Source organism: Ambystoma mexicanum, chromosome 3q (genome assembly GCF_040938575.1).
Source record: "Ambystoma mexicanum isolate Mex_15411 chromosome 3q, UKY_AmexF1_1, whole genome shotgun sequence".
NCBI classification, from domain to species: Eukaryota; Metazoa; Chordata; class Amphibia; order Caudata; family Ambystomatidae; genus Ambystoma; species Ambystoma mexicanum.
The window spans coordinates 336,191,103-336,218,255 of record NC_090926.1 but is presented as its reverse complement, the minus strand read 5'-3'; the positions used below and the strand labels follow the sequence as shown (position 1 = coordinate 336,218,255).

The 27,153-nt window shown below is 47.6% G+C and overlaps 1 protein-coding gene across 1 annotated transcript in view; it reads left to right on the top strand.

The window, feature by feature from the left end:
* Positions 1-27,153, top strand: part of ITK (IL2 inducible T cell kinase) — a 496,552-nt gene that overhangs the window by 56,176 nt on the left and 413,223 nt on the right. The window contains exon 2 of the mRNA XM_069653933.1: positions 18,911-19,015. Coding sequence (XP_069510034.1) covers positions 18,911-19,015 — 105 coding nt within the window. The remainder of the gene's footprint in view (positions 1-18,910; positions 19,016-27,153) is intronic.

Genomic DNA, 27,153 nt, shown 5'->3' with positions numbered 1-27,153 from the left:
ATTTATTTTCTACTGTAGCATGTTTCTATATTTTTTATCTACCTTGCGTTTCTGCGTTTATACATTTACTGCATCTCTTCTTAGTTATCTTCTCAGTATATATGATTATATGATTTCTTCATACCTATATATTCATTTACTTTGTTACTTCAATTACATCTTTATTCTTTGATTATTCACATACTGTTTCAGTATGACATTGTGTCTTCTCTTTATGATGTCACTTTACACCTGCTAGACTATACTTATAATTCTTCTACATCTGGTGGTGTCTGCAGACTTCCTTCTACCACTTCAGTTTGCGGGTACATTTGGTACGGTTGTCTGAGCACATAACGTCTTTGATATCTTTGATGCGGTTTTTGCCCGATACCAGGTGTCATGCACAGTGGTTTCTTGCTCCTTTTCCTATATGACAGAGGTGAGGGTGTGGGCTGCGTGAGTGATGTGTATTTCTCCTTCTCTACACTTCTGTGAAGGCATCATGAAACAAGACACAAACAACAGATTCAAAGTTCAAAATAACACTATTTATTAAATCAAATGTCAGGATGGTAGAAGGCCTAACCTGCCCTATGCTAAGTGAGAATTCCACGAAGGAAAATCTTAGTCAATGAGTTCAACTTAAAAGTCCCTCTGTGTCCAAATCCTATCCTTGCCCTCACAACTAAAGCTAACCAATGTGTAGAGATGTCAATAATAAAAGAAATAGTGATTAACACAAAGTTCAGAGCTTCTTCCGGCTACTAGCTTCTCTTTCAGCTCACCTTCTCCAAGTTCAAGAAAGTTCCACAAAAGTCTCAAGATTACTATTGTCAAATTCAAGGCAATACAGTTCCACACAATCCTCGGGGTTCCCTTCCCCAAGTTCCAGGCAACACAGTTCAAAAGAAAAAGGTCTTGAGGCTTTGTTCTCAATACAGAATGTGCAGTTCCTCAAGTCTCAGGGTTCCCTTCCCCAAGACTTTAACTCAGCCACTTGTACTTGTTTCAATCTTTTCAAAAGTTCAACACAACTCTAGGTCGACCTGACCCTCCTTCTGAATTGCATCACCAGTTCACTTACAGTGCTTCTCTTTGGTTTGTTTCACAATGTCTTAGGTTTTTACAGTATAGGGCTCACTGATCTGGGCGCAGTTGTCAGACCACACGGTCCACCCATCACAGGTCGCGCAACCAGGATCCCTAGGCTCTTCAGCACACACAGGTCCTTCTGTATTTACCCCTGTACACAGAGTCAAATTCACTTAGTTCTCTTTGTAGGCCTCTTGGCTTTATGTGAAGTTTAAGACTCTTCTGGCTTCTCTTAGTTAGCCTCTCGGCTTTGCCATAACCTGCCAGACACCCCTTGCCAGTCTTTGGCCTTGCCGCACTGCATCCATTCATAAAGTTCACTTTGTGGTGGTCTTGTTCATGTCCCTCCTGTCTATAGCACTCTTTCACACTTGCACTCTTTTTCGTAGGTTGCATTCACATGGTCACTTTCCCTTCGGCTGTCATCTGCTATTTGCTTTGCCCATAAAGTTTTATCAGTATTCAATATGCTTAATTTCAAGTTTTCATTCAGTTTGGTATTCAATATGCATACTTCGGCTTGTTTCAAGTTTTCATATAGTTCGGAATTTAATATGCATAATTCGGCTTTGTTTAAAGTTTTCATCCTGTTCGGTTTTCAAAATGCATAATTCAGCTTTGTTTCAAGTTTTCTTTCAGTTCGGTTTTCAATATGCATAATTCAACTTGGTTTCAAGTTTTCATTCAATTTGGTACTTTGTTACTTATGCACAGCCTGCTAGGAGCGCCCCGGCTTTTGGGTGGCTTTCCCCAACACACCCCGGTCCTCAGCGGTCCTCTCCGGCAGCTCCTGCTGCTTCCTTTCTGCTTCTCAGGTCAGCAAGCCGGCCTCTGCGAGCCCTGCTTGCACGCCAGGTGCCGTCTTTTACACGCCAGCAATTCCACTGCCTCTGCACGGATGCAGACGGCGTCCTCTGTTCTTTTCTGCTCACAGCTACAGCTGCTCATTCTCCAACAGAGAGGCTCCCACACCTGTGGCAGCCTACCGGGCCAACTTGCCTTGGGCTCCACAGGTCCTCTCGGATGTCGGCCAGAGTCCTAACTCCTTTTTAGGACCCACTAGAGCTGCCTCTTCACAAAAAGGGTCCCCTGCTGGTTTCTCCCACACAGGCTTCCTTGTTGCTCTCCTTGCTGTTCTCTGGCTCTTCCTTGGTACACCGGCAAACACTTGACAGGTTGCCGGTGTGGATTCTCACCTGACTATAATTAAAGGGACATGCCTAAGGCTTACAGTACTCTGTAGGCATCTTCCTTGTCCCATTACTAGAGTGGTGAAATGGGTTTTTAGTGTTCATTACTCTCAGTCGCCTCTTCCTCGTCCCAGTACAGTCAGAGATAAAATGTGGGAAAATGAGGGGAGCTGGCTTGCAGTAGCCTATGGAGGCTGGGGGAGGGTTAGGTTGGTCTTCAATAGGGAAAGGGGAATATCATGTCTCTCCTGTTTCACCCTTGACCCCTCTCTTCTTCCCCCTCTTTCTTGTGCTTCTAGAGTGCTAATATCTCTGAGCCTTTGCCTGGTCAGTTGAACAGGGACAGTAATACCCCATAACTGCCTTTGGGATAGAGGGCTCTTCCTGCAATCAAAATGCAAAATACTGCTTCTCGTCTGAGGACATCTCATTCCCAATGCGCAAAGACCCTTCACCCAGGTGATCCTCACTTGCTTCTCCACCACCAGGGTTGGCATCCAAGAGCAACGGCCTTCCCTTGGTCACCTGAGAAGAGGACCCCAGGAGAGCAGATGTGTGGACGCCCTCAGGTTTCTCATACTTCTCTTATAATATGTATGTGCTTGTAATGAAGGTGCTGATTCAGTGCCAGGCAGGGAGGCGCACCTACCAATTGTGGGAATAGGCGGGATGGGCTGGGACTCCTCCTAGGTCAAGAAGGGGAAACAGGGGGATACTGGAAGATGTAGCTATCCCCGGACCAGGCATGAAAAGGAACATGAGGTGGGATACTCTGTACATGACATAACATGGACACAGGGAACCTGTATGAACACATGCGAGGAAAGTGAAACTGCAAAAAAGAGCTCATTGTAGGAGCACCACAAGTTGGGCCTCACCTTGTAGGCCCACCCTTAACACATGGCCTGTGCACCGTGGCTAAGGGAAGGGGAAAAGCTGAGCTCAGGTTGCTCGTCTTCAGTAGGCCGCAGTCGCTTGGAACAGCAGCAGGTGATGTAATCAAGGCCGGCGAGCCAGCCCCATGACTACTCGTGGGAGCTGGGGAAATCGACCTGACCTAGAGCAGCACTTGCATGGCACCAAGGAGGTTTCAAATTGACCCTTGGCCAGTGGGTATGGGAACAAGGATGTGGAATGGAGGCGTGTTTCCAAACAGAATCAATCAGATGGTTAGTTTTGGTGTCCCTAAAAAGTGACCAGCCCCCAGAGTATGCACTACAGTATTTTCAAAGGCTGCCATCTTGCAGATGCCGTGTGAATGTCTCCCTTCCCACTAGTTCAGGGTGACTTGTGTTCCTTCCTCTTTGGTGCTGACCAATTGCAGATGAATAAAGGCCCTGTTATTACTAATGGCAAACTGTCTGCGGCTGGAGTGGGAAGCCATGTGGCGCCACGTGGGAGGAGATGAGCTGGAAGAGAACAGGTGTATTTACTCCAATTATGTTTGAATACCGTATGCTTAGCTATTGGGGTTTTATGTATTCTGAACCGTTAGCTTTGTGGGAGCTGCGAAGACGTGAAGTTCAAAGTGCAACTGTTTCTAACTCCATGAACATTGTATTAGCAGTATTAAAATTATGTCTGTTGTGTGCCAGTTTGTCGGCTCTCATCAACCAGTCCTGTTCCACTGTGCTGTTTGATTTGTGCTTGCCCAGCTGTATAAACAGCGTTATTTTTTGCCCAGTGTGCGCACCTTTTTGGACTACTAGAGGTAACTTATTTATTATAAGCCCTAGAGCACCCCTGATATATGCTCATGGGCTTTGCAATGGGACTGCACTGAGTTAAGCTGGTGATGGCTTTCCACATCCGCTGAATTTCAAGGGTTTTGTGTTACGCTCACCTGCTTCCCACGGGGGCGTCGACTGGAACTGGGCCGCTGTTGTTCCCACCAGCGTGACGTGTAGCGCCGAGATGACTGACTGGACTGACCCGCTCAGCCTAGTTTGTCTGGCTCGCAAGAATATTCTTCTGCAAAGGAGAAGAGGAATTAACCACCCAGTGGAATTGAGTGTCAACCCACCTTCCCCACTCCCGCTGTCTTCCCACAGATCACTCTTGATGTCCCCTCCTTAGTCTTACCTGATGGTTTGGAAGGATGAGCTCTCCATCCTGCGTCGACCGCAGGGGCGCGTTGATGACCAGTTACTTCACTGGCGTAGAGGAATTGGTGAGTTCCAGTATTGACTCTAAAGTCCAATTGTTCATAAGAGTTCAAACGTCTGATCTTCACTCTGTCCGATTCCTTGCAGGTTGCCAATTAATCCACTCGAAGATTTCCAAATGGCAATTGGTAAGATTCAGGTAAGTCTATTGTGGTTTTCCCCTTAGGGGCCGGGGTACGGCGATGAAGCAGAGTTGACTGCGCCGACCCGAGATGAGGTGAGTACCTCCCGTGGTAAATCAGGTAAGTCCTTGGGGGTAGCTTGTATAGCCTTAGAGAGTCCCCTTGCTCACCTTGCTGTCTTTGTCTCCTTAGGTGTCGGAGGGCGGCTGCGAGATGGAGAGAGCGAGATGGAATGCTGAAGTACCGCCAAGCAGGTGAGTTCAGCGCGGCGCCGTAGGAATGCGAAGCAATGCTTCAAAGACTTCTGTCTTTCAGTTCAGGATTCAGGTAAGGATTAAAGTTAAAACTCCTGTTCTAACCTTTATCCTTCTTTTCTTCTTGTTTCAGGAGTCCCAGGACTGAAGCGGGCGTGGCTGAAGACTGGAGCTGCTGAAAACACGGTGAGCGTTACGCTGCAGCAAGCAGAATAACGCGAAGCACGTGTGGCTGTCTGGGCGTGGTTTAAATAGCCTTGGAAGAAGATCCAGGTAAGTATTCTTCCACAGCCCCACCCAAGTAACAAAATAGTTCCTTCAGTAAAATAGTCCCTCCTAAGCCTCATTTGGCTTGAGTCTTCATGCAGCATGGTCTGCCTCAGGTGAGTATGCAGCATGGTCTGCTTCAGGTAAGTTATCAATAATGAGCCTGGCGCCCATGGCGCCAAGACTGACTTTATCTTTATGAGCCTGGCGCCATAGGCGCCAGGACTGCACCCAAACAGCCCCTAACTGGGGCTTTTGGGCATGCTCCAAGTGGCATGATGCCTGCTTCCCGGGCTGCTGGGCCTGGTCTGGTCTTCCGGGGGCAGGCATCATAACATTTTGTTGCATGAAATCTGTGCAACTTAACTACAACTCAGTGAATTTCAAGTGTTTTGTTATATCATTTTTTTACGGCCCATTAGTCATGGCCTTTGACCCTGTCCAGTGTACTTTTACCCTCAATATGCTTCTTTTGGACTCACTAGGTGGCCACAGGCTTTGCCCGTGGCCACTATTCATGTCTTTGGGGCTCACTACCCAGGGTATTCGGCCCTAGCCAGTGATCACAGCCTTCGGCAGAGTCCACTGTATATTCTAAAACACTACCGGGTCACTGGGCATGGCCATTGGCTTGTTTCCCATAACTGTGGTTATTTTAAGAATGGACTATAAATAAAGTTGAATGTTTCAAAAATATTTGCAGTTATTATACATGTAATGCATTTTTATTTCCGATTCAGTTTTCTGCCATAAACAAAATGCAAAAAATAGTGCACTATTTGCGAAAATGTTCAAGCTCTACATTTTGTCTCTGGACCCCCCCAAATCCCCAACCTTTTCTTTTCAGATAACCCTGAATTTTTGCGAATATCTCTCGCATGGAGCGAAAATGAATGGCAGCTTTTTCATTTCTGAAAAACCTCTCTGCTGCAACCATATCACTATAATTTTGGGAGAAGATGGGCACCCCCTTCTCCATGAAATATTTTAAAAACTACTAGACGCAATAACCCCTCATACGAGTCAAATGTTATTAGCAATTCATTTTTTGGGTTTCCTATGACACTTGATACTCAATTTAACTATAGTGAGGTGAACGCTGCACTATAATATGTATATAATAGGTGTATAGAAAGTGACACATGTTGAATGAACCCTTATGATTTCTGACATTTTAAAATAACATGTAAATACTCAAATGTTTTATTGTAAGAGAAATGTGGACACTGTTATGTCCTGGATGGCTTCTGAGTCCATATTACGCAATTGCGGGTCCGCAGGATACCAGTCTGACTTCCATTGACATCCATTCAGGACAGTCCAGTTCACAGTTCAGGGGCCAGCAAAGCCGCACCTGGGGTACCAGGGGCCACATCGACCTAGTCCATAGATGGTGGGGAAGGGTCGGCAAAGCCGCACCTGGGGAGCATCAGGGGCCACATCGGCCTGTTCCATAGACGGTGGGGGCAAGCAGCAGTGCCTGGAGGTCTCCCCCAGGCAACAGTGTTTCACTTTGCTACAGTGGAGGGCGCACAAGCACTCACGTGGTGCTGCAACTCTCCACTAGTTCCACTTCCATTTTACCTTCCCCCAACTCTTGTATGGGGGGGGGTGCAGTTTTCCCCCAACTCTTGTATGGGGGGGGGGTGCAGTTTGTACACGCACCTTCATTATCTTTTCCAAATCACCGCCGATGGGCCCTGGGTCTTCAGTGGGCTTTCTACATTCCCTCCTTAATGCCCGGTGTAGAGTGTACCATTTAGCTTCACAGCACTGCTATGGAGTGCTTTACTTTCCATTTCTCTACAGGCCGGAGCACATCATCGTTCCCTGCCCAGCAGCGCAGGATCGATGATACACTGCAGGGCCTCTATTTTAAGAGCTCTGATCGGCAGCTTGCCTAATTCGCCACCAGCGGCCTGGGATGTTAGGAAGGCCATTTGCATTTTTTTCCACCCTTACAACTAATCACCAGCTGGCCAGGGATTGTTTTGGATGACCCATACCTTTTACTGTTCTTGCGCCTGCATGGAGCTCTACACTTTATTTCACCACCAGAGGCCTGGGATGTACATGCAGTACCACCCCTTGCCACACCGACACCGGAGCAACTTTGCGTGACAGCTGATGGGCCGGGAGCCACGACGAGGGTGCTCACACTGACGCGCACCCTCATATACATTTATTTTCCCCAGTGTGCTCCAGAACACACACCCGTTCACTGCCGGCTGGCCCAGGATCACAATGGGGGCTCTGACGGCACTGCAAGTGTCATGCCGATACCCCCTTGTCATGGGGCACCTCTTATTCCTCTCTAGCCCCCGCATGAGTCTGACACGTGACGCAACCAGCCATTTCCTTGCTCCACGCATCAGAGCCGTGCAGTGTTCATCAGCTGCTTGCTTGCGGAGGGAGGGGGCACCCTCATTTTCCTTTGCGCCAGCCTTGTGGCAGCGCCCCCTCACAGAGCACCACACAGAACCCTTGCGGGGCCCAGCAAAGAAGCCGGACAGCCACAGCTGTCACGGGCGCTCTTCCAACAGCGGCGGATGCCGCATTCACAGCAGGACACATGGCCAACCTCCTTGTCGCCAATGTTATGTCCTGGCCTGCAATCAGCTGAGCACACAGGCTCTTCCACGGCCTGGGGGAACCCAGGCCGACACCAGAGACAATGTCGCGTTGCCCAGCAGGGGCACCGGTGTCCCTACGCAGGGTTGCCCAGCAGGGGCTCTGCGGGGGCTCTATGGACATGGCGGGAGACCATCAGGCACAGCGTTGCCCAGCAGGGGCACAGTCCAGGTGGAGGGCCCTGCAAAAGCAGGCCTTCTGCCTGCTAAGCAGCGCCAACATCACGCTGCTGCAATCACAGACACAGCAGGCAGAGCTCCATGGTATCAACGGACGAGCCGGAACTGGCTCATCCCTCTTATTATATTAGTCACATGGTCAACACCATGTGACCATAGCACGAGCCCTGGAGATGCCATGCTCCCAGGAAGGGGTGACACACCACAGACACTTATCATTTTCTAAATGGCATGAGAACAAGGACCAACTATGTATTAGGATATATTTTAAGATTTCCATACTTGGGTATTGAAAAAAAGTGATTGTTACTCTAAATGTACATATGTATAGAAAAGATATTAAGTTTAAAATTCAACATTTGCTTGAAAACATGTACGTAGGTGTATATTTCTGTGTTCCTTTGTAAGTGATTAACATGTTAAAATTGAAATAAAACACATTGGCCCTCATTACGATACAGCGCTAAACCATGGCGCTATTAGCACCATGGTTGGTGCCGGTATAGTAACGTCCGCCATGGGGAAATGGGGAAATACCGCCCCATGGCCCTTCCCCATTCCCATTTTTGCCCCATGGGCATAATGGGAATGGCGAAGCCGCTAAGTACGGTACCGCAAATTGCGGTACCATACTTTACCGTGAAGGTCCCTTTGCGGGTCCCTACTTTAACGGCTGGTCTAGACCAGCCATTAAGGTCGGGTCCCCGCAAAGGGACCTCGTAATTAGGCGCTAATGGGTTAACGGCGCCGCAGCCTTTTACGGCGCCGTTAACCCATTAGCGGCAGGGTCGTAATGAGGCCCATACTGTTCAAAGAAAAAATAATCTTTAAATGGTATCCACTGTTGAGGGGTCTCTTGCTACTTGGTTCTCTCTGTACTCCTTCTGTGGGACCACCCAACTCCAATGAAGACAGACATGATGTGCTTGTATGTTAGTTGCAGGCTTTATTCACTCAGTAAATCCCTTATGTGACAACATTATGTTACAGGAATTCCCCCTCTTTCGCACTCTTTCCTCTGAGACTCCTTTTACTGCACAGACAATTGCACCCCATGCTGTGACTTCACCACAACCTATGCGCCCACCCAGCCATGATTGCAAAGTAAGTCAGAATGATAGACTGAAGAAGGAGTCATTATCGCATGAAAATGCATAACCCATTTGCCTCTGGCTATACATATAGGAAGAGCATCATCTTGAGCCGTGATGATCCCTCCTTAGGGCTGCAATGCCTTTTAGCCCACAGTTTTCTCCCTCTGACACTGTGTGGGACAGTGAAAAATAGGGTGAAAAAATGGAAACAATCACAAGCCAAGATTACACCGTGCAAATGACTATGGGCTTCATTACGAGAATGGAGGTAATGAAAATAGGATGGCGGAATGGTATTACCGGCATCGTTAACGGGTCTGAGCCATTACGACCCGACAATCCGCCAATACCGCCACCGCCCGTACCGTGCCCCTTAATACCGGCATGTGCGCGTACATGCGACCCTTCGCGGAGTAAATACCGGGATGCCGGTAATAGGAGGACCTCACAACGCACGCGAGCCTCCAATTACCGGCATCCCGAAGGTGGTAATTAGGGCCTGCACGATGGCGGCCATACAGGCATCGCGGACCACCCGTAAACAGCAACCTGCAGTCAAGGCAACTGCCACAGGTGCACACAATCACCACAGGTGGAGTCAATGGAGCCTGTTCCATTACAAAAGGAGTACATCCACACACCACACCCCTTCCCACACCAAAATGATACCACTAGCTGTTGCAATCATGGGGCTGGAGCACATGCCTATACTGTTACAACTACAGCAACAACACCAACTACAACAACTACAGATACAGCAACACGTAGCACAGAGGAGACGCAGGAGGAGAAGGAGGGTCAGACAGGCCCAGCAATTACCACCAGTGCAGCCAGTAGTACCTCGTAGACAGCCACCAATCCCTCGCATCACACCCAGTCCATTCAATCTAACCCCAGAGCAGATCCACACCCTGTAACGGTTGGACGGGGACCCCATCACCACCATTGTGGACATGATACATGACAACATCGTCAGCCTCATAGAAATACGCACTGCCATCCCCCCGCTACTAAAGGTGGTGTCTGTGCTCCACTTCCTGGCCACAGGCACCTACCAGCACACAGTGGGCCAGCTGCATGGCATTTCACAACCACTATTTTCATGCATGCTGACCCAAGTGCTGGATGCCCTCCTGAAGCACGCTAGCACCCACATATCCCTACCACGGACTGCCCAGGAGATAGCCAACACCAATATAGGCTTCCATGCACTGGCAGGCATGCCCAATTATGTTGGTGCCCTCGACTGCACCCATGTAGAATTGGTAGTCCCCCATGCCCTAGAGGCGGTGTACCGCAATTGCAAGCAATACCACTCCATCAATGTGCAGATGGTATGTGACTCCAGCAAGATCATCATACATTGTATCACCCAATATCCCGAATCTACACATGATGCCTGTCATGATGGCTGCTCCCGGGGAGCCAGGCCAGGCCCAGCGTCCCCGTAAGCAGACCTATCACCCACATCACCGGATCCAGCAGACCGCTACTGGGGCTCTTTGGACCACGTCCTGGCGCCTTTGGCGCCAGGTTCATAAAAGGCTTCAGTCCTGGCGCCATAGGCGCCAGGCTCATTTGGTCAAAACATGTCATAATGCTTGGGTGGACTTACCTGGGGCAGACCATGCTGCTTACTCACCCAGAGCAATCCAGTCTGGCTGAGGTCTCCAGCCATTTAGGCTTGGAGGATACTATTTTTCCTCTTCAGGAACTCTTTTTCTTACCTGGGTGGGGCCGGAGGAAGGATACTCACCTGAAAGCACTCCTCTGCTATTTAAAACACGCCCGAAGGAATTCACGTGCTTCGTGTTATTCTGCATCAGCAGCAGGGCGCTCACCGAGTCGGCTCCTGCATCCTGGCTCCTAACACGCCTGCAGCTCCTGGAACACCTGGAAGACAAAAGGAGAGAAAAGACAAGCTTCCAAAGCTTTACTAACCGGAATCCTGCACTCGGGAAACCTTTTTCCGACAATCCTGCAAAAGAAAAGCACAAGGTTAGCAGCGCACCACAACGCTCGCCGCAGCGCCGCTTTCTCTTACCTTATCGTGGCCGCGCCACGTGCAGAAACGGCTACAAAGCTTGCAGCACCTCGGCACCTGCAAAAAGGGGAAAGACACGATTAGAAGCGCTCCGCTTCACCCGGTGCCACACCTATTCCACTTACCTTTACGAGGCCTTACCACGAACAACAGCGGTTTCGACGCCGGCAGCTAATAGGCTCCTGCAAAAGGGGAGAAGGTGAGCATCGGACTTGATACAGGAGGGAATACTCACCTAAGGACTTACCAGATTTTGGTTGAACTCAATCCTCCATTCGGGTCGGAAGGGCCTTTCTGCCTTTTCTAGACCCCGGCCCCAAAGTGGAAAAGACATTTAATATAATCTAAAGACTACATTTTACGGCAATCCTGAAGTGGGATCGAACAGCCAGAGGAATCGCGCCCACTAAATACCCCAGTGAAGTAACTGGAATCAACGCGCCCCTGCACCAGAAGCAGGATGGAGGGCTCATCCTTACAGAAAATAAGGTGAGAGCCCACAAAAACCGAACTAGCGACAAGGGGATTTAGAAGGGTGAGATAGGGGGGAGCAGATACTCTTTCCAGCAGATATTAACTCCCTCTTTCCCACCTACAGAAAAATTATCCTACGAGCCAGACAGACGAGATTCGGGGGGGGGGGGCCTGTCCAGTCCATCTTCCAGGCCCTGCGCTTTACTGTAGAAGAATTGGTAGCAGTCCAGAACGGGTCAGCGCCTCTGTGGGAATCAGGTGAGAGTTACAATGCCATGGTGCTGCGTAACTCCACGCTACCCCGTCACATGGAGCGACATGCTGGATGACGTGCCTGGCTGCTTGGTCAGTTGCCTGACTGGCCCATGGCAGTGCATCGGGGTCGTGAGGTGGGGGGATGCATACGCCACCAGGGTGGGAATGGGCGGTGAGTGGAGAATGCACGCAGAGCTAAACACTCCTGACCTGAACCTACCAACCCGAACATGACACATCACTGCCACACATTGGACCAATGCCGTATATCAATGACAACATGTAAGACGCACAACCTGGCCACCATGGGTATGTCAAGCAATGCATGACTAAACATGATTGCAACTGTGCCAATGTGGCTAGTGTGATCATGCACAGTGTAGTATACACAGCAATAATGGGAGGCAAAACATCGTCCTGCATCCACAGTACATCCGCATCAGCATGCAAGTAATCACCCTGCATCATCTGTACAACGCCATCCAGACTACCACACCATATTGCATATGTGCATCTAAATAATATTTGTCCATACGTACAGGGACATGTGCATGTCAACACCAAATTGCTGCGGCCATGGCTGTGAATCCTGAAGGTGGCAGCTCAGAGTGACTCATACAGACCTATTTGTATTCGCTTGCAGGTGATGGAGGATATCCCTTGAAGTCGTGACTACTTAACCCTGTGTGGAACCCGCGGAACAGCCATGAAGAGGAGTACAATCGGGTTCATACCCGTACCCATGTTGTGATTGAGCAGACCTTTGGCCTGTTGAAGGCGTGGTTCCACTGCCTAAGGAGGTCTGGTGGAGCACTCCTTTATAGGCCTGAGAAGGTGGCAAAGATCACCATGGCCTGTGTCATGCTGCACAACATGTGCATCCGGAGAAATGTACCACTGCCACCTGACATTGACATGCATGCACCGGGTGTGGATGATGAGGATGAAGACGGAGGAGAAGCAGCACCCCTGCCAGTACGTGATGCATAAGATGGCCGTGCTGTACACCAATCACTGATTGACGAATACTTCTGAACCACAGGGACGTTGATGGATATGTGTCAGAGCTACACTGAGCACTGGGTCCATGTGGACATGCACACAGGGTATCTGGGGAGTTGGGCACTGTGCACTGTCATGAATAAAATGGATACACACGAAATTAACAATGTCCAGGCATGAAATGATTTTTCACACAACGGGTGTATTAATTACAACTACAGAAATGTGCTATCCCCCACCCCCACCGCAACACCAAAACACCCCATACCCCCCCAATTAACTCCCCATTCCCCCCAGTGAACACCCCACACCCCAATGAACTCCCCCTAATACACCTATACACCACCGACACCATCTGACCCACTCCCATTGTTGTCCCACACTATTTCCTTGCTTTCTTGTCCGGGGGCAGCATTTCTGACTGCCTCGCATTCCGTCTTGTTGGACGCACAGGGCTGGAGGGTGCAGAGGAAGCGGGTGTGGAGGAAGGGGGTGTGGTGGATAGGTTGGAAGCCGTGGTGATTGGCACGGCTTGTGCGGGTTGCTGCTGCTGCATGTGCAGCAGGATTGAGGTGAGGACCTGCGTGACAGCCCCCAGACTGTCTCACATCATCAACGCAGAGGCATTAATGGCGGCTGTGTTCGCCACTATGGCCTGCGCAATCTCACGCCTCACGTCCTCTCCCTCCACAACATATTGTCAGACAAGGTCCAGCATTGAGTCCTGTCTAGCCTCCACCCTTGCTAGCCATGCCTCAAGGTTGGATGGAGCAGCAGTGGTTGAGGGTGCTGCGACCGGGCATGCATTGGCAGGGCTGTGCTCAGGGGTAGGGGGGGGGGTGCTGAGGTCTGAATCGTGGACCAAAGAATCTGCAATGCTGCTGGTAGGTGTGGCCTGAGTGTGCGGTTGGGGGGTGGCCACAGGGCTTGGGGAGTGTGGACATGCCACATGGGTTAGTCCATCCTTGTCCACATACTCCTCCTCTGCAGTTTCAATGTCGCTCAGTGGGGCAGTGGCAGCTGTCTCGTCCACCAAACTTGTTGCTGCCAAATGTGTGCCACTGGCCTCGCCTTCCACTGGTGTTGCCAGCTCTGTGGTCCCAGTCTCAGGCATAGATGTGGGGCCCTTATGTGCGGCCATGGCCTGGGCACTCGCCCTGGGCTTTGGTGTGGCCTGCGAGGCTGCCCCAGAGGTGGTCTTGCCTGTGTGAGTTGTCTTGTGCCGGGACGTGGATGCCCCTGTGGGTGTTTCCTCACTGGCATCCTCTCCATCGGTGCCTGGGGGGGGTAGAAGAGATGCAGGGCATCAGTGATGGTGTTACATGCAAGATGCATTATATGGTGCTGTTGAGAATTTCATTCATCATGCATTCATATCTTACAGGTGTGTCACACAGGGTAGTATGAAGGGGGCATCTTGGCATTAGCCGTGACGGCTCAATTCAGGATTGCTGCATGGCAGGTGGCATGCGGTTGTATTGGGGTTTGTGTGATCTATTACATGGGCAGGGTCTGTGTGTGTTGGCTGTCTGTTGATAACGGGATTGGCACTCAGCATGCATTTCAGTGTGGCAGGGTTCGGGCCTCCATCTGGACAAGGATATGTTGATGTGTGTGTTGGGACATGCATTGCCTTGCCTAGACTCTATTCCAGATCACTTGTGCTACGTCATGGTTTCCCCCACTGGGATCTGCAGGGTCACTCACCTCCATCTGCAGATGTTGTGGCACCCGTCTCCATCTCCCCGAAGCCCTCGATGGACTCCATCTGAATGAAGGTACTGCATGTCTCCTCCCAGCGCATTAGTTTTGTGGGTGAGTGGGGACCCCTGCCTGTGGCCATGGCCTCCCTCCTATTGCTGGCCAGGATGTATCGTACACGGAGGCAGAGGTCATCTCACCTTTTCTTACAGTCTTTGACTGTCCGCGGGGTGGTGCCGACTGCCGAGACCTTGCGGGCTACCTTCTCCCAAATCTAATTTTTTCTCTGCTGCACTTCCCTTTTGAGGTTGTGCTGGTTAATCTCCTCAGCATGGGCAGCAAGGGTGTCCGCCAACATGTTTAGTTCTTCGTCCGTAAAAAGCCCTTCTTGTGCAAGCGGGGGTTTGATTTCCTGGTAGCCTTAGACATGTTGAATAGATTGGCACTTGTCTCTCCTGTACACAACTGGTGGTTTGGGAGGATTGCAATGGATTGTGTTTTTAAAGATGGCCGCCAGCGCATTTCCCGTTCCGACGCGATGACGTTACTTCCGGGTCCAGTATTACGAGCCCAGTATTAGCATGATGTTATTACCGGGTCGGTATTAAGGGGTGCCTCCTAGGCGGAGGCGGTATCGGCGGGTCCCGTGATGCCGCTATCGGGGAGTTGGAGGGCCTTTAGCGCCATGGTGGTATGGCCATTACCGGCATGGGGGTTCGCGTGTGCTCGCGCACTCATAATCACCCGCTATTAGCGGCGTCAAACGAGCACGGACCCGCTAGTACCTCCATGCCGGTAATGACCCCATTTTTACCACTTCTCGTAATGATGTCCAATGAACATAAAGGGCCTGAAGCGCAGACATGTTTTTGGCGCAATGCCATTGGAAACGGCTCTGTGTATCAGGCCCAGAGTGTTTAAAGTGTTCGGGCCTATCTTTCACTATTGATGTCGGTAGTGAAATAACAGTAAGGGCAGAAGCTGCTGGAAGCATTTGATGGTGATGACGGACCACGAAGAGGAGTCGTCTAGAAATGTAGCCTCATTTGAGAGGTAAGTGAGCATTGGACACGACAGCCGGGAGCCAAGCAAAGGCAGAGTCAGAATGCTTGGGATGCACTCTATTTCAGAAGTAATTGACCACATTCCAAACATTCTGATTGGCTGTGGTACGTCAGTAATGACTGCTGTGTGCCAGTGAAGTATTAGTGCTCATTCCATTGTGTGGCAGGTAACCGCTGCCCAGTTTAGTGGAAAAGGCCTGAGCCTCTAACAAGGGCAAAGGTCACCAAGCACACAATGGTAAGTGTTCTGATGCTGTTGGAGAGTTTGATGGGGGACAAAGGAGGCCTCACCAGGGGCTTCCTAAAACAAGTCGTCTTGCCCAGTGTACACACATTACTAAGGGAAGCTTGCAATGCATCTTTTTCACCTGATGTTGAAAGTTCAATTCCAAGGGATCTATGTGATATTTTCGAAGAGTAAAATACTGAATCCCAAAAGAACACATTTTTTTCCACCCAGTTTCACTGCATGTATAACTTGGGGGGCAGACCCCCACTTCTAGTATCCCAATTGGGGAATGTCACTTGTTGTTGGGGAGTGGTTAATTGGGCACATCTCAGGTGTTTCCTTGTCCTAATTGGTGCATGCATGGGGACTTATCGTCAAACGGGTGGAACATGTCCCAGAGCAGCGCTTTCCATGCCACACATTTATTCGTACCATCTGCTTCTGACCTGTTCGCTCCCTCTACCCACGCCTTGGTCTCCGCCTCTGCCCACCTTTCAAATTCCTTGCGCCACTTTTCGTATTGCGGCCCAGCAGCTGCTTCCAGGACATGGCGATGGTTCGTTTGGCTTGTATGCATTCCAGGTCCATGAACCTAACCACATGCTTGTATTTGCTGATCCGGGGATAGGCACAAAGCAGACATTCTTTCACTGACCACTCACCTCCATATTCCAGCTCCTTGCATGCTTGCTCTATGCATGCTCAGAAACTTCGCACACGCACACACCCTCAGAACATGTGTAGCATGTCAGCATCCTCGCCGCTGCACCACAGGCATTGGGAACTTGCTTCCTTTTTAAACATAGCTATTCTGTGCAGGGTCATGTATGTGCGATACAGCACATTCAATTGTATTAATTTGAAGCGTTGGTTCATTGATACAGCCTTGGGGAAGCCCAGTATTCTCTCCCATTCTTGCTCCGTTATGTTTGCACCTAGGCCTCTCTCCCATTGTTCTTTCAGCACTGTCCCTTGGCGTTGGGTGTGTCTATAAGCATACAGTAGAGCATAGAGGTCGGCCTCCAGCCGTCATTCAAATTATACATCAGGGTCATTAATGGACTCTCCTGTGGTTCGTCTGGCCAGCCCTCCCATCTTTCTTTGGCTATTTCCCGGACTCTGCGGTACCAGAGGAATTGCCCGCTATGCAGCCCCTCCCTTTCTTGCATTGAATTGAATTCGCGGAAGACCCCATCTTCATATATATTACCCCACGTGTATATCCCCATCTCTTCCCATTATCTTACTACTGCCATGTCTGTGGTGTCTTTGCATGTGTCAGCCACTATCGGCACCTCCAGTGAGTAGGGGTTTGCCAGTTTCAGTAGGTTATGCGCCCTCCTCCAGACCTTCCTGCCCAGTGTTATCATTAGTGGAGTGTGTTTTTCGGGCCCTCCTGTTTTATCCACAGTATTTCTTTCAGTCTGATGGGAGCCACTAGGTGTTGTAGTAGGTCAGTGTCCGAGCTGGACTAGCTGCTAGCCATTTAATTACGTGGCTGAGCTGCGCTACCAGGTAGTACCTTTCAAGATCTGGCCCTTGTCGTAGGGTAGATACAAAATTGCTAATGGAAGTCTGTAACGATTGATGCCCCACAAGAAGTCTCGGAGCAGCCCTTCCAAGGAGCGGAAAAAGGATGCCCCTACGTAGCAGTGCACATCATTGAAGAAGTACACATCGATAGAATGTAAGTGCAAACTGCCTTAATACAAATACAGTTTAAAACTAACAGTCTTTCTGAAAGCTAACAAGTTAACCCTCTGACTTAATTTTGGGTAGAGAGTGCCATAGTCTTGGAGCTGACAGATAAAGGGAGCAAGTGTGTATGTGTAGCTTGTGGAAATATGCTTTTACGTGTACCAATTCTACTGCATAGTATTTACGGTTTTACTGCACAACCCAATGGCGGCTAAGAAGAAATTGCTGATTAGTGATTGTATCTCCACGGTTGATCAATGTAATGATATGAAATCATGGAAATTTGTGCGGGTGGATACGGGGATGGTTAATTATTTGCCAAGGTATCTGAAGAAATTTCCCTCGCCAATATACCCGGACATTCTGCTTATATGTCACCTAAATATTTTAAAAACTAGAGAAATCCAATGCAGAAGGAAAATGCCTGGGGTGGATACTGCAGCTTGTTGGTACTGCAGATTGACTCTTTCAATTGAGACCCCGGAACATTTAATAATGCATTGTGATGCCTTATCAGAGATCAGATCCCTTTTTTTGGATGAATTTAGACATATGTGGGAAACCTTGACTAAGAATGAATGGTGGGAATGGGTGTTGATTGGCGACCAGACCAGGTTGGTCATCGCTATTATGAAAATGCTGGTTCAATTATTGTCCATAGATGAAGAGGTTTGAAGGTGGGGGATCATAGATAATCTGTAGGATGTGAGGTCCGGCGAAGAAAATATCTTTTTTAATGAGTTGAACGTTAAAGGTTTATTTTAGTTGACATATGTGTGTTTTTTTTAACTGTATGATTGACGTGTAACCAATAAAACATTATATAAACAAGAAAGATGTGGAAACTCCTAGGCATTCGTCAGGCGGTCAAACTCTACAATGCAATTGTGTGCAAATAAATGCGTATCTGAGAGAACTAGGGGAAACATCCACCTTTGTTAACTATGTTAAACAGGGCTTCACAATAGACACTCTGGCCAAGTATATTATTAACATTCAAAATGTGAAGGTGAGAAGATTCCTACTTGGGTGCCTGGCTGGGCATTCCCAAACAGGAAAGGTTATGTAGATTATGCCATTTGGAGATAGAGACCGCTACATATCTTTTAAAGGGCTACCCTAAACTGACAGACATTTACAACAAAAGATATGGTGGTTTAAAGGGATTTGGTAATATACGGGAAGACCAATCTTGGGCATATATTTATTCAGGAGAAAATGTGGATGTAAGCTGTAATTTATATTATATGTGGCAACTTTTGACCTAAAAGATCGATTAATTGAACGCTTGATTTTAGGAATCTTTTAAATGTTGAATCGCATATTTAATATGTTAGCTAATTAGATTTTAACATATAATATGAAGATTAATGAATTACTATGAATTATTGTATAGTGTATTAAGAAAATATGTATTCTTGCATAAGCTTATGTTGAGTAACTAGCGAATGGTTTCTCCCTCATTAGAAAAAGCGCACTCTGAAAGGTTCCATTGAGCTGTCCCACATCAAGTGCGTTGAAATTGTGAAGAGTGACCTGAGCATCCCCTGCAACTACAAGTATCCATTTCAGGTAAGGACTTCTCAGCTGTTGCATCGCAAGATTGGGATGAGTATCAGTGAAATGGCTGACAATGCCCCTGCCCCACCTGCACCCCGTTAATGCTTGCTCATTGTTTAAGTGTAAGTTCGCTCTTTTTTTTCCGTTCACTTTCTCTTGATGCGGACGAGCAAACTCTTCCGGAAGTGACCTGCGAAACTGCTTCCAATGGACACCCTACCCCAACACCAGCAGCCAATGAATGGTTCAGACCTATTTTCAATTTGAAGACCAAGATTGCTGGAAATTGAATTTCTTTTATAACATGCCCCAGTGCCTTAGTGGGGCCGGGCCTCAGGCGGACCATGTTATAGGCCCCTGTTGGGGGTGGAAGGAGCTTGACCTCCCTTGCAGGACCCTCATTTTTTACCCATGGGTGACCTCAATTTTTTCTGGAGAAAAGTTCAAAGTCTCAGGAACTAGAGCTACTCAGATTTCGTTTGAGTTCTGGCCAAAGTTGCCCACCCCTCGTTGTTGCTTATGAAAACAGGCGTGACCCCACAATAGCCATTGATATGTCCCCTTACTATTTCCCTTACTTCAGTTTCCCATCTGTTTTTTTGTTTCCTTTCTTTGTGTTTTTGATTTTTTCCAAATGTTTTATTTATTTTATATGTTTGTATCGCGCTGTATTTCCAGAGCAAATGGTTTCAAAGCATGCATTGGAAAGGGAAGGTTAGGGGTTGATTACAGAGTGAGAGTAATTTGCAGCCATTCATAACACTGCCGCCACTATGCACAGATGCATCAGTCCCCTGCGTATTCGATGATATCTAATTGTAAGATTGAAGAAACATTGGGCATCTTACTGAGTGTGTGTAGGCATCACACTAAGGAGGGCAGTGAGCATCTGACAGATGTTCATTTCATTAAGGAAAGGATGTGCTTCGTAATAAGTGACGCTTGTTGATCTCCCTGAGATCAGATGTTGCCTAACTTTATATGCTACCTGTAAATCACTGGTTTAAATCTTGTCATGGTTGACTCAGCCTGTCATTCTTCCACCATCAATGAATTGAGTGTTCTTTATTGACAATGTGGCTGATCCTAGCATTTATTAATTCTATGGGAACCTCATGGGTTGCATTCAAACGTATCCTATATTTTTAATTCTTTGTGGGTGCCTCTCCATTAAGCACTGGACATGTACACAACCCTATTTGGACAGACATCCTTAGCATGAGACCCGGTTTCCCCTCTCAGCCACTTCTCTTTTAAAATTCTACAAGGGTCTCACTTTTGGAGAGAGGACACATTATATATGGAAACATGCAGAAAGATGACTATTGGACTCCATGACGTAATAGATGTCAGCCATTTTAGCTGAGGTTGTCTGAATGAGTGTATATGGTTCGTAGTTATACTTTAATATCAAGGGGATTGTTGTGAAAAATTAAATGAGCACCGAGCCAAGTGTGCATTATGTACCTTTTGATTCCAATGTACAGCCCTTTTATCACAGACATATCTGTCAACTATAAAGATCTGTGGTCATTCTTATTTTCCCAAAATGCTCCTTGAGAGGTATGCAAAACTGTGTGTTTCTTGTCAAGTTACAGTGTTACAAGGATTTGCTTTGATCTATGCTCCAGAGCGCTAGCCTTCCAGTCGTCTTTCTACATGCTCTACTTACCATCAGATGGTGGAGTTACAAAAAGACACCACACCAGCATGAAGCGCAGCGCAGTGTGCAAAGTTGTGTGTTTTGTGTAATGTTACAAGGACTTGCTTTGATCTACACCCCAGAGGGATAGCCCTTCAGTCTTTCTACATGATCTACTTTTCATCAGAAGGTGCAGCTCCATAAAGATACCACACTGGCGCGGAGCGTGGCGCGTGTGAGAAGCTGTCTGTTTCATGTCATGTTACAGTGTTTCAAGGACTTGCTTTGATCTACGCTCCAGAGCACTAGCCCTACAGTCTTTGTACATGCTCAACTTCTCATCACAAGGTGCTGTTACATAAAGACACCACACCAGTGTGGTGTGCGAAGCTGTGTGTTTTGTGGTGTGTTAACATGTTACAAGGACTTTTTTTGATCTACGTTCCAGAGAGCTAGCCCTACGGTCTTTCTACATGCTCTACTTCTCAACAGAAGGTGCAGTTCCATAAAGATACCACACCAGCGCATAGCGCAGTGTGTCTCGTGTCGTGTTAAAGTGTTACGAGGACTTGCTTTGATCTACGCTCCAGAGAACTAGCCCTCCAGTCTTCCTATGCACTCTACTTCTCATCCGAAGGTGCAGTTCCATAAAGACACCACACCGGCGCGGTGTGCGAAGGTGTGTGTTTCATGTCATGTTACAGTGTTACAAGCACTTGCTTTGATCTACGCTACAGAGCACTAGCCCTCCAGTCTTTCTACATGCTGTACTTCTCATAATAAGGTGCAGTTACATAAAGACACCACACCGGTGCAGCGCATGGTGTGGTTTGCGAAGCTGTGTGTTTTGTGTTTGGTGGAGGGTGCAAGGGGCTTGGAGTCATTGCTGCACCAGCTCGGTTACTATAAGTGGTAAGAAACTAACACACGCGTGAAACCCACTCTTACAGAGCCTGTAATGGAGGATTGTACACGAGAGGAAGGCAATTGCTTGCGCTATTGACTAGTCTGCTTTTTTTTTTACAGTATTGGGGATTGTCGGTCAGGAGTCTGACTGATAGCCCAGGTGCACGTACTTTCTTGTAATAGAGGGCACACGTACAACGTTTTCCTTCTCCTCTTTTCTCTGATGGCAGCTGCTCTGCGGAGCAGGAATAGGGGGCAGGAGACCCTCTCTATCCTCAATGTGGCACACAGAGAGGCAGGTTCTTTGTGCTTGCTCTGGGAGGATTCAGTCAACATGCACAGGCATTGATTTCCTCCACGTTGGGGGCTGCTTCTATTGAAGCATTGTCATTGCACCCTGTGACTCTAGATTTGTGCCCCTCTTCACCCATAGCCGTGGCACCAGAGGCTCTTAATAAAGGGGTTACCTAGGCACAGGTCTTGCGTATGGAGTAACAGATGCCTAGAGCATTGTTATTCCCTCAAGCGCTATCAGATGCGGGTAAACAAGGATCTTTAACTGAAAGGGAGGTTTGTTGGGTTGGACAACAGCAAGACCCTTCCCTGTCCTTGGAGAACTCAATGGTCCTTGATGAATCTTTTTTGAAATTATGCAGGGCAATGGAGGTTTCACAGGTCAACGAAGACGGCCTCGCATCTGCAAAGGATTTGAGCGGGGACACGGCCACCTTACCTTGGCACCAGGTTGCAGTTAGAGTATTTGCTTTGGCGACTCGTCAAAATCAGAGCAACACAGATTTTTTATGCCAAGAAATACTATCTAAGCAGACAATCGGAGTTGCTTGCTAGGGTGGATTCTCTAGGGCTGGCGTCCATCTCGACCTTACATTTAGTACTAGAGTCGCTTCTGATCTGAGACTATGTGACATTAAATACATTGTCTTAAACAACTTAGCAAAATATTCTACTTTGGAGAGTTATTTGATAACTGCTGTGGATAACTTGGGGCAAAGGCCCCATATGGGTTTGCTTGGCCAGTAGAACAATGCTTCTCTTAATGGTAATAATGTAAATGTACTATCTGGGAACGGGGAGGGCCTACGGATGGACTCTTTGATTATCAGTCAAGCTCCTAATTCTCCTGCACCGTTGCTGGAATGTGTCTCCAGATTGAACACTTCACCTGTTCTCTTTGACTCTCCTGTCCCTGTGTTAAATAGGAGTGTATGGGAAGAGGAAAGAGTTTGCTTTATGGCCCCCCTTATCACCAATGATAAATGCAAAAAGAAGCCTAATGGCAGGGAAAAAAAAGAAGTCAATAAATCAGCCGACACTTTCATTAAATAGCCGGAATCCCTCCCTCAAGTGCCTACACAAACTTCCTATGTCTGACGAAATAATTGACCTGAATACTCAGGACATTCGAGACAGGGGCAACAACTTAGTGCATATGTCATCTGTGGGGCCACAAAGGGGTGCCAGGCTACAGCTACACTAACTTCTCGCCAGGGGGCGTCTGAAGGAAGTGTTATGTTATGTTAAATTTTTTTGTACCGAGGTACAGCGCAACCAACACCAAAAAGGCAACCTGACGCTAAGACTGAAACTAAGATACAGCAAAAGCAGGGACCTAGAAAACAGGGTTTTCAAAGCTTTCCTGAAGTGTATATGAATCGGACAGGTCCGAAGGGCAATCGGCAGGGCATTCCACAACATGGCAGCTCTAACCGAAAAAGAACAGTCTCCCAGTCTTGCATAATGGACTCTAGGGACAGCCAGGAGGGAACGGTCAGACGAACGCAGGGCACGAGCAGGAACATAGGGTTGAAATTTCAACTGCAAATATTCCAGACCAGCAGCATAAAAATCCCTATGCACTAAGCAGAGGGATTTGAAGGACACACGCTTAGCTACTGGGAGCCAATGGAGAGACCTGAGAACAGGTGAAATGTGCTCCCGGTTCGGAGAATCAGTGGAGAGGCGAGCAGCAGAATTTTGTAACACCTATAAACGATGGATTAGGTCATCTGGCTGTGCCAGATATAAGTAGTTACAATATTCAATTCTACTGATAACCGGGGCAGAGACTACTGGGGCACGCAAATGAAGCAGAATATAAGGCAAAACCTTCCTGAGTATTTTAAGTTGAAAATGGGCAGCCTGGCAAACCGAACCAACCTGGAAAGCCAGGGCCGATAATTTACCAGCCATGTTTTTAACAGTGGGGACCAGCCCCGGAAAAAAATACCCAACGCAGATGGCCAGAAGGACAATGTCCAAAGTGAGGGAACAGTATCGGCCCCCACAATCATGACCTCTGTCTCATCACCGTTAAGCTTTAGCCAATTCTCACTCATCCAGCATCCCATGGCAGAAAGGCAGTCCAGCAGCTGAGTTTCATTGGACGGATGGGGTACGTCAAGCCGGACTAAGATCTGTAAATCGTCATCTTATGAATAGCATCTAAAGCCGTGGTAGCGTATTAGAGCGATCAGAGACTGAATGTAGATGTTGGACAGTGTGGTGGACAGGGCAGAGCCCTGCGGAACCCCACACAGTACAGCTGCAACTGCGGTAAGAAAGGGTTGAAGTAGCAGTTGCTGGGACTGGTCAGATAAAAAAGAGCGAAACCACAAGAAGACAGCAGCCGTCATGCCAGCCGCTGACAGCCGACTGATCAGGATGGCGTGATTTATGGTGTCAAATGTGGCCGAGAGATCCAAGAGGATCAAAGCTGCCTCTCCACCCTGATCAGCAATAAGCGTCAGATCATCTAGCACTGAGACCAGAACAGTCTCAGTGCCTCGGCCTGGTCTAAAGCCTGATTGGAACATGTTGAGCATAACCATGGACTCGCAAAATTTGACCAGTAAAGAAAACACCAGGGACTCAAGTAACTTCATGAAGAAGGGTAAAAGAGAAATGGGGTGGAAATTAGAAGGAAGAAGTGGGCCAAGAGTCAGCTTTTTCAAAAGGGGAATCACTGTGGCACACTTCAACACCAAAGGGATAGTCCCAGTAGAACATGAGAGATTCACTGCAGCAGTAATCTGGGGCAGGAGCAGCGGAAAGTGTTCTAGACAACAATTGGTCTGACAGCTGTGTACCCTTTCGGGCAACTAAGGATGTCAGCACAAATTCTAACTCTACTTCTCGGGAGGGAATACTACAGAGGGAGGGAGAGAATAAATCCTCTCTCAGGCTTATTGAGTTCTTTGCCCCCTACTTCAAGACTTACCTTGAGTCGCATGAAGGGCCAACAAATGAAAATGACCTATTTTTTGCAATCCTACACTAACAGTGCTTTCTCTACTAGGGCAATTGGGGGCATACCTAATCAGGAGGTTAACACTGAAGGTCTCTCAATAGGTTTTCCGAGTCAATGTATAACCGTTGAGGATGTTACTAACCCTAATGTGGTAATTGCACACATGGGACAAGTTTCAAATGTTATTGAATGCTACCCCTCGAAGATCATGAGTTGGTAATATACCATACAAAATGAGGGAATAAAACACCTAAATAGAACCAAACATTTGGGAATCTTTAAACAGTTGAGGTCTCTACAGTCAGATGATATTGATTTTATCTCTCTTTCAGTAACACCCAACAACAGAATGTTTTCTTACTTTCACTCAATTATAATTTCCAACCTGGCTTGGGAGCAGCGTACAAACTTAAAATCTTTAGGTTATGAACTGCACAAGTTGAACACAGCGGAAGAAGCAAAGTCTTTTACACGGACTCCCTTAATGGGATTACTAGGGACGCCTCTAACCTCTGACAATAAGAATCCAGATTAGGCCCCCTCAGCAGTGGCAATTGACCAGATTCCGAACATCTTTAGGGACGGACAGGACTGGTCATGGATTGAGTCAGCACTTAAGACCTTTTCTGTAATAAGACAGGGTCTGACCCAACCCTAACCCCACTTCCATCAAGTTTCTGTGATGGAATGTATGTGGATTTACAAATATGCAAAAGATGTTTGTAAACTCAGAATTGTTGAAAACGGCTAATGTCCTTTTTTTTCCAGGAAACAATGGCAATATTGCATTTTGACCTTACAGAATACTGCACATTTACCTCTCCGCCCACCCGAGCCAACAAGGGGTGACCGAGTGGGGGTTTGGTTTTAGTTATTGATGGTGCCCTAAACCTGCAATCGGATTTGTTGCACCTTTCTAAGGGAGTCTTGGCAGGTACTCTTACTGATTATATCACAAGGTCTAAACTATTGTCGTTCAATGTTTACTGGAACCATGTAAGACAAAATATGATGGTCGTCCATGAGATCCTGTTGGAAATATTTGAATCTTGGCTGTTAGAGGGACATGAGCATGCCATAATTGTAGGGGGCGACTTCAACTTGGATTGTGCGGAGGGGGTGAGACTAAACTCCATTGGGGCTATTCCTCAGGCTACACAAACTACCTCCAATAGGGGGGTTGCGTGGGGTTTTTTCTTGGCTGATTGGGAATTGCTCCAAGTGGAGATGCAGCCCGCAAGGCTGCCATGCACATTTACATAGCATAGGGGACTGGCATCCTCATGGATAGATTATTTGTTTGTGTCTCTGCAATTACCATCTAAATGTGGGCCCCTTTTCATTCCTGATCCCCTCTCGGGTGATCATTTGATGATTTACTTTGATATCAGCTTTACCCACTCCACACATGAGTTGAATCCGTCCTTGGCATGGGCATCTGTGGATAGGGGAGGCCTCACAGTGAGATGGAATGATAGATCGAGCAAAAAGTTCACACATCTCGTCAGTGCTGCTTTGGTGGAGGCCAGCGGGAGTGATGAGGTGTCCAGGCCACTTTCTTCTAAATTGTCTGATTTATACTTGATTTTAATGTCTTGCATTAAACGGATCACCTGCGAGGGTGTGGGGTTGTCCAAAAGGAATATCTGCCATCAGTATGATGCAAGAATTGCTAGATCAAAGAGAGATAAGCGCATGAGCCTAAAACACCTTAAACAGAGGGGATATTGCCTAATTTCTTTATTTCAACTAAAAGGTCCACCTGCCAACGCCACAAGAACTTTGTTAAATCAATGAGACATGATTTCTATATGAATGATAACCAAATTGTTCTAAAATATCTACTGGATTAGAATGCTCGACAATTTTGGCTACGTATCAATCAAGGGATAGGGGGTACCCAACCTCATTTAGACTGTTCTGTTGTGGAGCCTGTATTAGTGGATTTTTCAACCAAAAATTCCTTCTACCAAGGGAGCTCAGGGTATTGGAAGATCCTAAACAGTGTCCTATAGAGTCAGGACCATGTTTATGCTGAGAGGAGGATATCCTATTGGCTATTGCAAAACGGAAGCCTTTTAGGGCTCTGGGCCCAGACGGCATTCCACCATTTGTTTTGAAGCAGCCCCCGACTTTGTGGTTGGAGCTTTCAATACCTTGCTTCGACCACATATTTAGATCTCATAGAATTCCCCCCTTATGGTCCCAATCTATCATCATCCCGATTTTTAAAAAGTGGCCATTGATAAACCTTCTAAATGCTATTAGTAAGGGTTTCGCTATTCTTTTAATAAGGGACTTCAACCTAGCCTTGCGACATTCTGAAATTCTGTC